This window comes from Lynx rufus, unplaced genomic scaffold (assembly GCF_022079265.1).
Source record: "Lynx rufus isolate CCGP_SWC_20201006 ecotype Redwood Valley unplaced genomic scaffold, mLynRuf1.p SCAF_5, whole genome shotgun sequence".
Lineage (NCBI taxonomy): Eukaryota > Metazoa > Chordata > Mammalia > Carnivora > Felidae > Lynx > Lynx rufus.
In genome coordinates this window covers 30754945-30768233 of record NW_025814867.1, presented here as the reverse complement: position 1 = coordinate 30768233, position 13289 = coordinate 30754945, and the positions used below count along the sequence as shown (strand labels likewise).

The following is a 13289-nucleotide window of genomic DNA, read 5'->3' as shown; positions in this document are numbered from 1 at the left end:
GATGACAATAATGATGATGATAATGTTGATGGGACCATAATGCTTGCAAAAAAAGTTGTCAGCCTGGAGCAGTTCTGGAAGACTTAGGTGGGGGGTATAGAACAGTCTAAGGCCCCCTGGACAGCTTCCACAAAGCTTACCAAATTGGCATCATCTTTCATGAAATTACCCCAGACCAAGTCAGACCCACAACTATGGTAATTTTTGCTAATAACATTCACAAAGCGTGATGTACAACCAGGATGTCAATGTGTTGCTTCTAAATGAAATGAGTAACCATCCAGGTAGCCAGAAAACCTATGTTAACTCACCAGCACACACTCTCTCCTTAGAGACAAGCTACATAGACAGTCACATTATCCAACAGGTACAGGGAAATTGATGGCAGAATTAAATACTTAACAGCATCAGCATCCAGTAGGCTATGCCTTCACCTCTACCTTAGGGATATACCAGGCATCACTTCTGAACAGGTGCTTGGGACAAGCACTGCCCTCCAACATGGTGCTGAGAGGGACACTGCCAGTCTTTGTTTCTGTTCTCATGATTAACCACCCTATCCCCCGATTATCCAGTGCTGTCAGGCCCAACTTCTCTGCCCTCTGCTCAGGGGCACATGCCAAGTTGGCATCCAAACAGAGGAAGCCACAGAGTGGATCAGAGGCCAGCACTGCGCCCAAGGCCAACACCCTCAGCCAGTCAGTGGCTATTCCATTGCCTGCTGAGAGACATGACTCGTCTACCAGTAGGCCTGTATCAGGACTCTGAAGTAAGCCTGCAGGGCTAAGGCAGCTAGCAGGAGGCTAGGCCACGTGGAAGACATGAAGAAGGGCTGGACAAGCTGGGAGGAAGCAGGAACTCAGAGGGAAGGAGAAGACTCTAAAAGAAGAGGGAGGGTATATGCCCAGGGGAGCAGACAGAGAGGAGACAGGCATGAGCAAAATCTGAGCTTAATGCTGGGTCAGTGGCAGCCTGGGCTCTCCCAGGAGCCGGCCCCACTGGCACTCGCCGGGCACTGCCCCCTGGGGCCGGCTCACTCAGCTTTCCCCGCTTGCCTGGCATCAGGCCCTTACCACAACACCCTGCCCAATTAGTCACTTGGGAGATCTCAATTCCCACACTGCCCCTATTTTCTTTCTCGAGATTCATTTTCACAATAGAAATTCACATAGCTCAGTGCAAAAATTAAAACCTTTTTTTTTTTTAAATCTTTCCTTCTTGTCTAAACCAGTGCTGTCCAACAGACATGTAATCCAAGTCATATATATAATTTCAAGGTTTTCAGTAACCAAATTATGAAAAATAAAAAAGTAAAAATAATTTTAATAATTTATTTATTCCAATTATGTCCAAAAGATTACCAATTAAGCATACATGCAATATAAAAATTATTGAGATATTTTATTCCTTTTTTCATACTAAGTCTTCAAAACCCAGGGTATATTTAACTTCCAGCACCTCTGTTAGGACTGAGATGGAGCAGGGTGCAGAGAAGCTGAGCTGTCCTCATGGGATGTGACTGTCTGCTCCTGCCCCACCCATGCTGATCGCCAGGCCTGCTCTCTGAGGGGACGCTGAATTGCCTGGCTCATCAGGCTCATGGGTACCAGCATAGGGCACCTCCCACTCCTGATGAAGCCCCACTCCAGGCCTGGTCCCAGCTGCTGCTTTTCCCCATACATTCATTCCCCCAAACCTGTCTATGGGTCTCCAGGCCCCTGGAAACCCCAGAACCTTCCCCCATCTCAAAGTGGGGCTCTGGGGCCCTGACACTCAGTTCCACCCTTGTCTTCCTCTCTTTTTGTCTTCTTCCAAGAACCAGGAGAGTTTTCTTATTTGTATTCCTGAGTGGGCCCTAGGCCCTCATAAATTAAGGCTGCTGTCTGTGTCCGGCCACTTGACTTTGGATCTCAGCTCTATACGTTAGTAGCTCCATGACCAAGAATAAGTTACTTGACTCCTCTCTTCCTCTATTTCATCATCTATAAAATGGGAATAATCCCCAATACTACCATCTCATAGAGGTGCTTTGTGGACTGAATGGTAAATACTCATACACAGAAGAGTACTTGGTACTGGGTCAGGGCTCAATAACATGAGTTATAGTAGTGAAACAGAAACTTCTCTAGGTCCTATCTTCCTTTTTCTCTGCTGTGCAGTATGTTTCCCGTCTCCTTCCGCCAGTATCATTGGTGAAAGGACTACAGGGAAATAAACAACCTACAGACACAGAATATATCAGGAAATATTTCTAAAATACTATTCCCATTACAGCTAGTATACTCAGGTAACAGCTCCATCTTATCCAGGAGCCAGCTTGTTGCTTCAAGGTGACTTCTGATATCTCTGCTCACATGAGTGGTAGGTTGTCATTCAGAGGACAGACATTCTCCCCATTTCTAACACCTCATAGTTGCCCCAACATTCTGTTACAGGTTCAACAGGTAAGTTTCTTCCCATCTGTCTGTGGAATCCAATGAGCACCTTTGAGCTTCTTCCAATGTGCTCAACTCCCCCCTCAAGGACCTGAGGCAAGCCTGCCAGGGCAATTCCACCCCAGGGGCAGCTCTCACCCCAGTCCAGAGCCTCCAGTTTCTGGGGAGCCCCTATGGGCCCTTCTCTAGAACTTGCTGCAGGCCTTGCCTCACTCTGGGTTCCAAAACTTCCCTGGAAGTCTCTACCTTAAATTTTACATTTTATTTTATCTTATTTTATTTATAATCCACTCCATCCTAGAAGATGTAGGGTGTCTTACAAGAATTAAGTACAATACTACAAGATATCTAAGTAACCAAGTAAAAAATATACATTGCTATTTTTTAAGTTACCATACACTATACACAACATGGTGAAATTTTCTGAATAATCTGCATGTGTGTGCACACTTATGTATTGCATGCTCCTGCATGTATAGGAAAGTCACAGGTTAGCTAAACACAAAATTTAATAGATTGCCACGAGGAGGGGGTGGGCATTATAAATGACTTCCGTTTTCTCCTTACACTTTTCTATATATTTTCTTAACTTTTTGTAGAGCATCTATATTTGTCTTATAATAAGAGGAAAAGCAATGAAAAGCCTTTAAAGAAACACAGGCAAGAAAGAAAAAGCCAAACCAAAAATGAAGACATAAATTGGAGCCCACAGTGAAGCTAAGACAACTCATTTCTGTGGCCAAACCACACATCCAGAGCTGGATTTTCTAGCGGTCACTGGATGAGGAAAACCTGATCAGTTATACGGGTCAGGGGGTCCACAGGACATAAACTAAATGGCTGCTCAGAAAAGCCCAGTCGTTCTTGATATGGAAGCCTGAAGCAAATGCCTCCCACGGGCCCTCACAGAGGACACTGTGTAATGCAATGAACGCTGCCAACGACACACTCACAATAAACACCACCAAGAGTTTCCCAGGGCTGTTCGTTTAAAGCCCCTCAGCGCGGGCTGATGATGTCTCGCCAAAGTGTAGTGCATTTGTAAAAGCAATTCCTTGAGGAGTGGAAACCATGAGATAGGGTTCACGGTGGATCTGACTTAATCCAGAGGGAGACATTAGAGGATCAAGATGAGGACACAGATCACCTTTCAAGGAGCCTCCTCCTTTAGCTTGGCTCTTTCCAGGCTCGGCTTGGCTCAGCATGGTCCCCTAGGTCATGAGGCAGGATCCTATACCTCTGCCCCAAAGAGGCTGCAGACACCGACTCCTCTACACGTTTGTTCATTCCACACACATTCACTGAGCACCTCCTGCAAACTCCTATCACACAATTACTCCCAGACCTGTCATGCACCCAGGGTCCCAGCCAGTCCCACCTGACACCACCTTGGGGCTTGCAGCAAGACAAACACCACTTTTTTGCACAGAAGCCTCAGGTTAATCTCCAGGGCAGGAGAGGAACACGTTTGCCTGCTTGAACACCAACAGAGGTCACAATTGATAGAAGCTGCTCTATCAAAGGATTCTGGGGCTGAGTATGAGCTCCTGAGAAAGACTCCATGATGGATGCGCTCTGGTCCTGGTTGAGGAGAACGCACTTCACAGAGATGTGATGTTGCTCCTATAAGGAACCATGTTCAGTATTTTCCACCTGGCTTCAGTTCTGAGTGGTGGAGCGCAGAGCCTTCTCTTCCCAAAGCTTTCTCTATTCCCCACCCCTATTAGAAGGGGCCAAGAATATTGCTGGGCCATGGTGCTTGTGATGGGGAGCCCCCATCTGTATGCCATGGCCACCAACTTTCTACCTTCATCCCAATCAAAGACCTCTCTTGCGAGCCCCGGATCCACACCTCCATGTTAAGTCACCCACACGTGGCAACCCTCCAACCTTTCCCATTTCAGCAAGTGGTACCATCATCCATCGGCTATAAAAGCCAGGAATCTGGTTGTCATATCTGACAACTCCCTCTCCCCTCCTTCCCACAGCCAGCCCTTAACTAAAATCTGTTGACTCGTCTGCCATTCCTTTCCATTTCCAGGTCCACTGTGACAGGCTGCCCCAGCCACCACCTGAACTGAAGCATCTTCAGGGGTGCCAGTGGCCTGCTCTGACTTTCCTCGGGCTGACCCAGGCAGGGCGAGGGCTGTTAGTCACCTGAGAGCACAAGCACACAGCGGATCCTCAAGCTCTGCCCTGCGGCCCTCCTCTCTCCCTCTAACCCCACCAGCTTCCAGGGCAGCATTCACCTTACTCTGTCTTGGCTTCCCTTCCATGTCTGTCCCCACTTCTGTTTTCATCTTCTGTTCTGCTTCTCTCTCTCCCACTCCTTGGCCTTGTCTATTCTCTCTCTCTCTCTCTCTCTCTCTCTCTCTCTGTCTTTTTCCAACCACCACCAGCTCCACTCCTTCCTGTTCTTCAGATGTGAGAGTCACAGGAAGTCAAAGTTGCCAGTAACATCATCTGCCCATCTGACTTTATGGATGGGAACGTGAGGCTCAGGGTGGGAAACGGGCCTCCCCATTCTCACTGTGTTTGGCAGGCAGCAAGATCAACAGTGGGGGATATCCTGACCCCAGCCAGCATGGATTTTCCTAGTCCCTGTCCCTTACTCCAGGTCTGTGACCCTCTGCTGAAGACAGGGACAGTCATTCTTCCTAAAACACACATTAGTAATCAGGGTGCTTGGGTATGTCTGTGTGTGTCTCTCCCCCTCCACATGTACTACACACATGGACACCTGCACCCCAAATCTCAGACGAGAGCAGCTTCACCCTCTCCAAATGTTAACTTTTGTGGTTTTTCAGGTCTTCACGTTCTCCTCCTGGTAAGGGTGATACATTCTGTTGCAGTTGAACGCACCTACAAAAATTGTCTGCAAAATCCCATCACTTCACCACAAAGGATTTAAAAAAATACCACGAAGACGGTGCCCAAAGGAAATTCAGGGGGACGTGGGGGTGAAGGAGTAAGTGCCTGACCCACTGCCCTTCTCTCCTTGTAGCCCCATATGGTCTTGGCACAAGAGGGCTGCAGAAATCAAATAACACCTTCGGAACCCATCCAGATTTAACAGAGCCATCTGTGAAAATGCTGCTGGCCAGGGTGGGAGTGTCAGGGTGTGTTGCGGCTGCAGATTCAGGGTCCAGGCAGACTGCCAGAGGGGTGGGCAGCCGATGAGGGGACCACTGAGGAGGACAGTGGTGAGAGGTGGAGGCAGGTGGATGACACCAGATGGCGGTGCACTGTCCTGTGGCGACCATTTAAAACAGGTAGGAAAACACCCCCGAGGTGGGTTAAGTGCACAGCCGCCTGCACAGGATGAGGGCGGGGCACATAATCTGAACTTGGACAGATCCTGATAGCCCTGGGGTTCCACTGAAAATCCACCTTTGGGCAGAGTTTCAAAACAGCGAGCAAAGAAGGATGCATCAAGATCCTGGGCTCATCCTAAAGTCCATGGACACACATCAGGTCTCCAGACCCTAGCAAAGGACAATGGCTTGGCTCTGAGCATGGACATAGTTACAAAATACTAAACAAGGTTATAGGTTGCTTTTTTCCCCCCCATTTTTCCCCCAAGATTTTGCACCATTATATGATTTTCAGCCAACGTAATTGATTTTCAGCCAACATAATTCACGTAATGTATAACAAGGGAGATTTAATATTTATACTTTCTTTTCTAAGACAACATGTGAGCAAACCTCAGATCTGAAACAAACTATCCCTTGTCTGGCCATGAAGAGTGGCTACGGTGCCCATGGGGCAGAGCCCCGAGGACAGTGAGCATGGTTTTGCCCCCACAATGAACTTGCAGTAGCCCGAGGAACATGACTGCAAAAGTGCAGAGAGCCCATATGAACCCTGCCATACAAATATGTGTGGAGTTCAAGGTAGACATCCACCAAGAAGGGGAGCCTATCAGCGGAAAAGGAGGACTCTATGAACAAAGTTACAGGAGGATGAGGTGGGGGAGTGACGGGAGAAACTGGAGGGGTGAGGGAGAAAATGAAAGGGAAGAAAAGGGGCGGTGGGGAGAGGACGCAGGGGGAGTACCAGGAGTCGAGGCTGGAATGCACAGGACTAGGGGCCTGTGGGGAAAGGCTGTGAGGAATGGACAATGGAGGAGACCTCAAGGAGGGCCCCAAGATGAGTCTCTCCACGGGCCTAATTGCCTTGGAAACCTGTCACTGAGAAGGTGGCATTGCATTAAGGAGTCATGTGGGCAACTGCTCAGCAGCCTCCCTGTAGCCAGGACTCTTCCAGACAAGGCCTACCCAGTCCTAGGGGCCCCACCTCCCTTTCCCTCTCTGCTGGACCCAGCCAGACCCTGGAGGGACACAGAACCAGCACCTTTCCTCCCAAACACACTCGGACCTTCAGCCCAGGAGGAAACAGGGCAGTGATCCAACAGGGAAGAGAGGAGAAAGGCAGTTCCTGATGGGGTGGAGGTCAAGGCCCATCCTTCTATTGTGATGCAATTTCCTTTCCAGCTGCTTCTGTGGGGCTGTCCCCAAGGGGAAGGGGACAAACACTCCTGGCTCTGTAAGCACCAGCCAGAGCATCTGCTGTGGCTGACCCTGCTCCATGGCGACATTGTCCGGCCTTCCTGATGCCCATGGAGCAGCCATGAGTGCTCCCCAAGGAAAGGGGACTAGCGGGGATGATGACCTCCCAGCCCCATTAAACAGAAGTCAAGAATCCCCACAGCTCATGTGGGCACATGACATAGGCTGCCCCTCCTTGCTCAGGCACAATCCCCAAAGCCCTCTGGGGCCAGCATGAGGGGCTGGCATAAGACTCCCACATCAGCCCTCAGACCCCATAACCCCTTCTCACCTCCATGCCTGGGACATGGCCCCCTTCTTGCCCCATGCTCCCCAGTTTCCCACCCTTGACTGAGAGCAATTAGTGGGGGCACGCCCAGAGGATACTCAAGAAGATTGACGGAACCCCATCTCTGTAGGTCCCCAACCTCATTTCTCTCAGGCCCCAGACCAGGGCAGTCTCCCCAGAGGCCAACGTGAAGGATACCCTTTTCACTCAGAAGAGGTCTCAGCTGACAGGCTGGCTGCCCCCCTGCACCAGGGAGGACTGAGGCCAGGCCCTCCTCTCTCTCCTCCCCAGGGAGCTCAGTGCTGCTTTGATGTGGAACAGCGATGACATGGCAGTAACTGGTGGGAAGGAGCTTTAATGCTGCTGTGTTAAATGACAGCCATTGTTCCTTGGCAATTTTATGATCAAGGAAAAGAAAGAGGCTTTTTAAGAAGCCATGTAGCACATTTAAGAAGCCCTAGAGGATTGGGGAAGGTGGAAGAATGAAGTGGCTCCAAAGAGGAGGCAGCTCCATGCAGGTGTCAGTGATCTGGTCCCCTCCCCAGTGCCCCAGAGCACCGTCAGGGGCAGCCTCCCAGCACAGCTGAAGGGCCCCTGCTGCTGGCTGAACCCCCAAAGCTGGGCCCAGCAGACACAGCACAAGGCAGGAGCCATCCTCTTCCCAAGGTGGTGGTCTTTTCCCGCACAAGCGGGGGCGTGTGGAGCAGAGCTCCAGGACACGCATCCACGCCCATCCCCTTCCCACTCCCCCCACCCCCCGCCGCCCAGCAAAGGCAGAAATGTAGGAAAATGCATTAACCCAGACAGTAGGCTTGGGACAACGTGGCCTGAAGCACAGGTCTCTGTGGTGGGGGCTGGGCTGTACTCCGAGACAGCCATCCAGCTGGTACCAACCTTGATTTCCTAGCTCTGCCCTCAGGATCCCCCTGAGTTATCACGGTGGCAGCAACAGCTCCCCCTGCGCACTCACCCCTCTCCAGAGACAGAGATGGAACTCCCCTGTCCAATCCCCAGGTCCGCCTGCTGGTCCACCTCCGTGTCAGCCTCAAGGGCTCCGAAGCCAGGCCTCTCCCTGGGACCAGCTGCCCTCCAAACTTCCCCTGTCTGACTCTGGCCACTTCACCTTCCAGGGGCCTTCTCCTTGTCTCTGCGTGGTGAGGCTCTTCTTCTCCCACAGAAGCTAAAGGGACCTTCTCCATGAAGTCCTGCTGGTCTTCTTCTCAGCGGTCTTCTCTGAGTCGAAATCAGTAGTTCTCCAAGAGTTGTCATCAGTATCACCTGGGAACTTGTTCAAGATGCAATTTTTTGCATTCCACCCAGAGGCTACTTGGTCAGAAGCTTGAGGTAGGGGAGCAGCAACAGGTTTCGACAAGCCCTCCAGATGATCCTTTGGAAGTCAGAGAACCGCCGGTTAGGGTCAATGGACCTCAACCACTGGTGTGCCTGCTGCTGCCGGTGGCCCGGGCGCCACCCTTTAAGAACCTCCCTCCACTTAAATCTCTGGGGTGCACCTGTCCAAGCTGTTCATCTGACACTCAGGCCTCCCGCCTTAGGTGCAAGCACCATCTCTGCAGGGCAGGGCTGTCCCACCTGTGTGGGCGGTCCACGTACCTGGCCGGTACTCCATAAATACCTCTCCCACTGGATTGGGAAAGAGAGGCCTGTGACTTCGGGGCACACTTCCACCATGAAGAGACAACCTCAAGGCAGCAGAGGTCTTTCGCTTTCTCAGTGAAGAACATAGGAGCTTCAGTGGGCTGCGTAGCATGGAGGAGCTTCCTGGCAGGAGAAGACCTCCCTGCCGGGTGGCTGGTGACTTGAGGCTTGGCTTGGAGAGTGGCAGCCGATGCAGCAGAGGGGGAAGCGACAGCTGGTGATGGCTCCCTCAAAGTCTCCAACGCCATTATCAAATCAGCACCATAATGGCCAGAAAAAGTTATTTCTATTTTAAATTGTCAATATTAATCTAACGCTCACGATGAATGGAGTGGTGATGATAAATGGGGTGTTTAATAAAGATGAAAGCTCCAGCAGCCTAGGAGAAAACCCCCTTTGACTTAAAGTTATCGTCTTGATTAAAATTTCCATTTTATTATCCTAATCAGCAATCTTTGTTCGATGTGCTACAACTCTTATTTTCTCCACTTAGAGAGATAATTAACAACGCTATAAACATATTAAAAGTAAAATGTTTATTAAAATTGCTCTGTTACCATATTTAACGTATTTTTTGTAATGCTTCATCGAGATACACCCTTACCTCCAGGAAGACTCCCCTAAAACAAAGCTCTGCTCAGAGCTTCACCCTGTTCCTGAGGCCCCCAGGGAACAATCCTTGTCCTGGTCACACAGTCCTGTATTCAACAGCTCTGTCACAGTTTAACTCAGTTTAATTTCATGATATTCAATCTGACATCTCTTCATGCAAACCGTAAGAAATTCCTTACTCTCCATTACGGGTACATGGCTGGGATGGAATGGAGGCACAGGTGGGAAACTGAGGCATATGGAAATACAAAACTTTCCCCCCAATAAATCACCTTGCATCTCTATGGAATGTAAACATTTGGTTTAATTTATGGTATAATGAGCAAAGAGCCAATAAGCACCAAGTATGAGCAGGCTCAGTGGGAAGAAGCCACAGTGCCTCATAATCCAGGGCCTGACTCCAGGCAGAGCATCAGGGCACACAATGTCTAAAGGCCATGGAGAGAAAATTGTTTAAGCCTGATTTAAAAAAAAACAAAACAAACAAAAAAAACAACACTGATCCTTATCCAAACACAGAATGTGACTCCCCTATGGGATATCTGCTCCATGAAATATGAAACACTGGAGGCAGCTTGAAATGGCCACTCAGATCACCCGGTGACACTCCCAGGAGGGGCACCCTGGCCAAGGCTTTCTGGTTTCCTCCTCCTCCTTCTTCCTGAACTCATCTCAGGGCAGACCAACAGATTCAATCCACCCACTTTCTCATGTCCTTTAAACAAGGCTGATTCGGGGCACCTGGGTGGCTCAGTTGGTTAAGCGTCCAACTTCAGCTCAGGTCATGATCTTGCAGTTCGTGAGTTTGAGCCCCAAGTAGGGCTCTGTGCTGATAGCTTGGAGCCTGGAGCCTGCTTTGGATTCTGTGTCCCCCTCTCTCTCTACCCCGCCCCTGCTCACGTTCTGTGTCTGTCTCTCTCTCTCTCTCTCAAAAATAAACATTAAAAATTTAAGAAAAAAAAAGTATAATAAACAAGGCTGATTCGACACAAGGCATGTCCTCCCCGCAGCCACCAGTCCAGAAGGGCCATGAGCTGCCACCACTCCTGGAGAGGACCTTGGTTTGAAAGCACTTTGGCACAGATCTCATTTAATCCTCTCCAAGGCCTGGGACAGTAGGTATCATCTGCACATTTACAGACAGAAGCCCAGTGAAGGTAGGTACCTTGCTCCAGGTCACACTGCTAAAGGGTCGATGGCAACGTCATCCTAGTGCTAGCTGTCTCCTGGGCAGTCAAGGCTCCAGCTCACTTCTCCAGCCACAAGATGAGTAGGCACCTCTGAAGCAGGAGGGGAACCAAGCCTCACCCTACTTGTGCTGGAAATTCTCAGAGGCTCCTGTGAACAGCCTCTCTGTCTGGGATGTGTTTTTCCATGATGTGTGTGTTTTAACCTGGGTCACCTCCGGGTATCCTGGAGCCTTCCACAGGGAAGGCCATGTTCTGTTAATCAGCGTGAACCGGCACATGCCCTCTGACCCCATGGGAAGGCAGGCATACCGGAGTTGACAACACTTAGGGAAATGAAGGAAACGGCAGTCCACACAGGCCCAGGGGTAAGGGCCATTAATCTCCCTTCACTGAAGGAAATGAAATCATTATGTCTGCAGCTACAGAATCCAAAAGAACAAATTTCCTGCCAGGATAATAAATGGATTCTTTTGTGTTCGCCTTGACTCCCGTCACATGACCCTCCTGAACCATTCCTCAGCCAGGTGACTTGGCTGGGTAAACACCCAGAAGTTTCAGTTTCAACTTCCCAAAATGGACCAGTGAGCCACCCTGGCTGCCCTTACTTAGCCTTTCCTTCCCAGACCACGGCCTGCAAAGGTGAGCAAGGCTTCCGTGCCTTTCCATTCACCACAAAGGCTTTCCTGAAGAGGACTGTCCCCCGCCCTCAGCCAGGAGCAGGTTTTGAAGTAACTGCATGGAGAAGAGGGGGGAAAACCATTTTACCGCTGAACAGGCATCACACAAGATGTACTTTGGAAACAATAATGAATAGTAAATATGGGCTATAAAGTTCCCCGGGCCAGCAGAGGAGCACCTGGGCGATGCTCCTGATGATGTGCGTGGAGGGAACAATGTAGGGCTTGGGAGGTCTCGTGAAGGCAGTGTTATGGGCAACCTGGGCCGCACTGGGCTGCACTGACATCCCTTCGAATGGGACCCCGGAGCCCTACTCTGGCAGGTGGCAACATGCAAGCAATGAACCACTCCATAATGGGCTTCTGTTCGGACACAGCACTGAGTATTTGCCTCCTAAAATGGGTCTGTGCTTGCAGAGACAAATCATTCCTGGCTTAATATACCCAGGGAAAACCCTTGCCCTCCTGTCCCCTGGGTCCCTGAGAACAGGCCATAGAAGCAGAGCAGAAAATGCAACCCTGGGGTGCAGGCTGGCAGTCCCACTTCCCCAGGGGTGTGGCCCACTGCAGAAGACCTTCTGTGCATGTGAAGAGAAATGACCACAGGTCTTCTTCTGTCTGACCCAGGCAAGGAAACCTCCAACTCCCAAGTATGAGTGTGTGTGTTGTGGGGGGAATAGTTCCAGTCACCTTAAAAAGGCAGGGATGCCTCCTCCATGAAAAAAAAAAAAAAAAAGTAAGAACTTCCTAGGCTCTCCTGGACTCTACTAAAAAACTATGACATGTGAGTGCTTTGGGGTAAAATAATGAATAGAAGTGATGAGTGTCTTGGCAAGAAAAATAAAATGGAACCTCCTAGAGAAGCAATGTGAGCACACAGATGACTACCACAGTGTGACATCTGCCGGGTTGCCTCCCCAGATGAGACCAGACATTGGGATTCTATGGAATGAAGGAAGTGGCTTGACAGTCTTGTCTCTACTTAACTCTGGCTCCCTGCCCCCAGCCAGACATCCTCAAAGCCACAGTGAAGTGTCATGGACACCAGATCCTCCACCCAATGTCACTTCTCTGGCTTCTATACCACAGCCCTTCACTGATGCCTGCCATAGCTCTTGCCTACAGGATTACAAATTGTCTATTTATATGGCTGTCTATGCTACTAGATGTGCTTCTCCAGAGCATGCATCAAGTTTCATTTATCTCTCCATCTGTATAAAGATGGATGGATGGATGGATGGATGGATAAATCAGAATACCCAAGGCATATAATCTTCATCAATCCCACATCTTATGGAAAGAAATGAAATTTATAGTTACAAAGCACTACTCCATACTGGGTACTGTTGTAAATGACTTTTATACCTTATCGTATTTAATGCACACAAATATCCCAAGAAGTTATGTTTATTTTCGACTAAGGATCAATAAAGGGAAGCACTGTACTTGAGACCCAAAGCTAGATCTGCATGAGTCCACATCCAGTGTTTAAATGGATCATGCCATCTGTCAGCCATCTTTCAGATCATAAGTGCAACAAACATTTGTTGGGCACCTGCTGTGCACCAGGCGTGATGCCACACATGGAGGATTCAAAGACAAATCCGACGTGGATTTGGATGGAGCCCTTGGGTAAGTAGGGGAGGAAACTCAAGCTCTCCACAGACTCCACAGCCAAGAAAAACTCTTATCACATCAAAAAATATGCAACAGGGTAGAGATATATGGCTAGAGCAGAGGGAGAAGATTATTAATTCCCTTTTCTAAAAAGCAACTATAAAGTTGGGCAAAAGTGACAAAAACAACCATCTCAGCACTCTGGAAATTTATCCAGAGACAATCGGAGAAGTGTTTATGTTTCAAAGGCTGAACATCCGACA

General features: G+C 49.4%; 1 protein-coding gene across 1 annotated transcript in view; it reads right to left on the bottom strand.

Moving 5' to 3' along the window:
* Positions 1–11696, bottom strand: part of EPHB1 (EPH receptor B1) — a 378786-nt gene extending 367090 nt beyond the window's left edge. The window contains exon 1 of the mRNA XM_047100394.1: positions 11589–11696. Within this exon, the coding sequence (XP_046956350.1) occupies positions 11589–11696 (108 nt within the window). The remainder of the gene's footprint in view (positions 1–11588) is intronic.
* Between the last annotated feature and the right edge of the window lie 1593 nt (positions 11697–13289).